Consider the following 2,470-nt stretch of genomic DNA (forward strand, 5'->3'; position numbering starts at 1 on the left):
CATGATGTGCCCAAGCGAACGCTGTTCAGAACTGGGCTGGCTCCCTTTAGAGATGTCTTTTTGGCAAAGTCTATTTATCTGGCACACTGGTCTATTCGGTATGAGGCTGATTAAATTGACGTTAGCCCGTTGCTGAGTGAATAGGGCATTTTAGACATCTCTATCACGAAGTCTTCTCCTATATGGTTAGAACTAGAATCAGCCATACTGATACATCCTAACATACTTCCTTGGAAGAGAGTGCACCTTCTGGGCTGCATGTTGTGAAGGCCCCGCGGGTTGGGTTCTTACACCATAAGAAAGGACTCCCCCGCGCTCTCACTACCCTGTTGTTTTCCGTAGGAGACTCCAGCGCCTTTTTATGAGGATTCATCGAGCCCACCAGTCTGTAGACGGTCTCTTCACCCTCTTCCTTCCTCACCAGGGAATCTTCGACCCCAAAAACTGCTATCTCAGAAGTAGACGTGTGTGTGTGTAAACAACCGCAAAAGCGACATTACACATTTCAATGTGTAAAACAATGCATGTGTCACAGTGAGGAAGAGAGGATTATTAATCAGACAGACAAATAATGAATTTAGATCAAGTAGTCTTTATAAAACAGGCTAACGCATAAAGGCAACTAAGAAACTCCAAGTAAAAGTGTTTTATGTTTTAGATATAGTCATGAATACCAACTATAACCTTTGCGTAAATATTGCAATGAATACCAATAACCTAGATATCAATTTTTTTTTTATTTCTTTCATTTACTTTGTTTTATCTTCACCTTAATAACTGCCTGCAGCTGCTGTCTGCCTGAATTACATTGGTGCATTCAAATACTGTAGAAGGTAATATATGGAACTATTTTAGTGCCAGTACAAAGTTAATCTGAATTTAATAGTTTTGAGTTTGAATTGTACTGACTATTGTATGCAAAATATGAAACTGTGTTTGTCAGACCTAAATTTAATTTTATGGGTTGAAATGGTATTTAACTCATATTGCTTTCAACTTTTATATTTAAACTGAAAGAGAGAGCAATCTGACAACTATAATGTCACATGAGTCCAGGGTCGATAATAATGCTGTTTTTAGGTGTGGGTGTGTCCTCAGTTGCCTGATCTGTGATAGATGACAAGATAAGCAACTGTATATAAGAGCTGATCTTTTATTTGACAGCACCTCAACACTGCAAGGCTGACACTGAAAAGGAAGACAACACTGCACCAGGTTTAGTACAAACTCTCTTATAGGGTTGGGCAATCTGATGACTTGAGATAGAGATTGTGATCTAAGACAATCTATTTTTCAGGCAAATTGTTGAGATTGCGGTATTTAGTCTAATGTCCTCTTACTTCTGCTTCCAAACTTGACATAATCTTATTGACAAGAGGGTGCGTGTTATCTGAACAAACCGATAGAGCGGCCAAGTAGATGTCTATGTTGTTAACTTACTTCATGTTCCTTTTTTTGTGACGTGTTGAAAACAATGCAATTGAGTTGTGAGTACTTGTTATTTTATGATTATGTTATCTTTTGGCTTCTGTTTACAACCTAAACTCACATTTGAATCACCATTTTTAAACCTTGTGTATCTTTAATGCAATAGTGTGTTTTAATGGTGCAAATTGAGAAATTCAGAGGCTATTCAGAGTCTGGATAAAGTCGACAGGGCATTTCAAAATTGATAAAAATTACAATTTAGGATTGCGACTGTAATTAAATTGATTGCGATGTTATTTTTTGGTTATTGACAGTGACACTGACTGCTGCCTGCAGACGTATTCCATCTCCACCATGAAGATGCTGACTGTGTGTGCACTTCTTTGTGCATTCATGGTTCTGACTGGAGCTGCTGGTGAGTATTGTATAGGAGAGTATTATGAAGAGTAAGCTTTGCCATGTAAACCACTACCCAGCCTTTATTTGAAACCCAGCTTTTATTTGAGTATATACACTAACGGCAATCTAATACTATTCCAGCTTTTCCAGGAGCAAGTGTTGGAAAAGGTCGAAAAGGTCAAACAGGTCAGTGGTCTTCTTTCAAAATGCTTCTTTCTCCTGCTCCAGTGTTGCTCCAGTTTCACTCCGGCATGCGCATGCCTGTCCTGGTACCACTGTACATGTCTCCGGGGTCATTTTCACTCTTCCCATTCGTTGTCAATTTGCACACGAGCTCAAGCCTGGCTCTATGTATCAGAATTTAATTTCTCTGTACCGACATCAACAAGAGACTGTCTGCTTTTCTGTTTGCGATCACACGTGTAGCTGATAACCTCATAATAAACCTCATGAATTATGTGTTCATGGATAAGCAGACCGTCGCTTCTTCTGCAACTATGACGTTGATAACCTGCACAGAGGGTCTTTCCTACTGCTGTCTGTCTGTGTCTATTTGTATGCCGTGTCCCTGGCATGACACATACAGCTTTATCATACAGCTTAAACAGGGTTGAAGATAAAATTAAAATATAAGGCAGCTTTT

The 2,470-nt window shown here is 39.3% G+C and overlaps 1 protein-coding gene across 1 annotated transcript in view; it reads left to right on the plus strand.

Moving 5' to 3' along the window:
• Window positions 1-1,154: 1,154 nt before the first annotated feature.
• Window positions 1,155-2,470, plus strand: part of LOC118338236 (ladderlectin-like) — a gene marked incomplete at its 3' end in the record, with an annotated part of 2,228 nt that continues 912 nt past the window's right edge. Inside the window, 3 exon segments of the mRNA XM_035675510.1 lie at window positions 1,155-1,215; window positions 1,743-1,843; window positions 1,969-2,013. Of these exon segments, the coding sequence (XP_035531403.1) occupies window positions 1,783-1,843; window positions 1,969-2,013 (106 nt within the window).

Source organism: Morone saxatilis, unplaced genomic scaffold, assembly GCF_004916995.1.
Source record: "Morone saxatilis isolate NCDOM2014 unplaced genomic scaffold, NCSU_SB_2.0 Contig4, whole genome shotgun sequence".
NCBI classification, from domain to species: domain Eukaryota; kingdom Metazoa; phylum Chordata; class Actinopteri; family Moronidae; genus Morone; species Morone saxatilis.